This window comes from Charadrius vociferus, unplaced genomic scaffold, assembly GCF_000708025.1.
Source record: "Charadrius vociferus isolate BGI_N301 unplaced genomic scaffold, ASM70802v2 scaffold37, whole genome shotgun sequence".
NCBI lineage: Eukaryota > Metazoa > Chordata > Aves > Charadriiformes > Charadriidae > Charadrius > Charadrius vociferus.
Window position 1 is genome coordinate 17,100 of NW_009649457.1, and position 1,499 is coordinate 18,598.

The following is a 1,499-nucleotide window of genomic DNA, read 5'->3' on the forward strand; positions in this document are numbered from 1 at the left end:
GGGAGCCTCAATGCCGAGCTGAGGCGCGTCACGGGGGTCCTGGGGAAGATGGAGAAGGAGATGCAGGAGGTGCAGGGGAAGCTCAACACCAGCGAGAGCACTGTGGCCATCCTGCGCTCCTGCACGGCTATAGGTAGGGCGATGGTAGAGCAGGTATGGGGCTCCTCAGGGGGCTGGCATCCCTCAGCAGGTGCAGTGCCAAGGCACGAGCACTGGTTCTTTTGGCCACATGGTGGGAAAAGTGTGATCCAAATGCTGAGGCTATGCCTGGTGAAGAGGCTGAGCCCGTGATGTCTTCTGGGAAGATACAGGGCTGTTCCCAGTCCCCCCCAGGGCATCTGTGGCTGAGCAAGCACCTGAGCTGCACCCCTGCCCCCAGATTGCTGCCCTTCGGGCTGGCTGCTGTACAGGGGCAAGTGCCTCTTTATCTCGTCGGAGAAGAAGACCTGGGAGGACAGCAGAGATGAGTGTGAGAAGAAGTATTCTCAGCTCCTGGTCACCAAATCCTGGAGTCGCTGGACTGTGCCGGTAGGGTGCTGGGGCAGCTGAGGGCAGGAGCTGGTGCATCCAGCCCTCAGCTCCCCAGGTAGGCCAGCATCACTCTGGGGACCCCTGGCCTGCTGAAATATTGGAGGGTACAAGGCTGGTCTCTGGAGCACGTGGCTGGTGGTGGACATGGGGCAGAGAGGTTCTGGCACCCCTGGATGCTGCCCAAGCTGGACCAGGGCGCCAGGGCTGCTCAACTGTCCTGCCCCAAGGAGCTCCAGCCCCAGGGGCTCCTTGGGGAGATGGCCAACTGCTGCAAACACTGCAGCACATAGGTACCATGGAAAAGACACTAAAACGCCCCTTTTCGCCTTCCCCAGACCTTCCTGAAGAATGCGGACATCCCCTACTGGATTGGGCTGCAGAAGAGCAGCTTCCCCTGGTACGACTATGGCTGGCTGGAGGAAGGGGACCCGGATGGTGAAGGAGTCTCGGATGCCTGGTTCTGGGTGGACGGCTCCCTTTATGAAAGGTACATGGCAGCACAGCCTCTTGCCAAAACCCTGTCTCCTCCAGCACGGCTCTAGGAAGCCTCTTAAAACCCACCGGTACCCAGTGCCAGGCACAAGCACTGGGCAACAAAGAGCATCAAAGCAGTTGAGGCTGTGGGGAGGTGGGTGCAGTGGTGTGACGAGATGCTCAGAGGCCGTGCAAATGGAAAGCCAAGACTTGGTGGGTGGCACGTGCAGGGCATGCGCAAGAGGGAGGCAGCGAAAGGAGACAAAAGAAACCGCAAGATTTATTTGGGGTCTAGACAAAGCTTTCGAGCGCCACCTCTATTCCCCACGTGCCTCCCTGATCCCTCCTCAAGGGGAAATCGAGCCTTCCCGCCTGCCGAGGGTCCTGGGCTCCTCCTTGCCACGTGCATCCCCTCGCCAGCTTGCCACGGCTTCCTCTTGCGGCGTCTGAGGGCAGTGGGGAGGAACAGATGCGGCTGGGGGGGGGCTGGGGAC

At 60.4% G+C, this 1,499-nt stretch overlaps 1 protein-coding gene across 1 annotated transcript in view; it reads left to right on the forward strand.

Annotated features, from left to right (window-relative positions):
• CD72 (CD72 molecule) overlaps positions 1–1,499 on the forward strand; it is an 11,802-nt gene that overhangs the window by 9,758 nt on the left and 545 nt on the right. Inside the window, exons 4-6 of the mRNA XM_009889735.1 lie at positions 6–133; positions 380–528; positions 867–1,018. Coding sequence (XP_009888037.1) covers positions 6–133; positions 380–528; positions 867–1,018 — 429 coding nt within the window. The remainder of the gene's footprint in view (positions 1–5; positions 134–379; positions 529–866; positions 1,019–1,499) is intronic.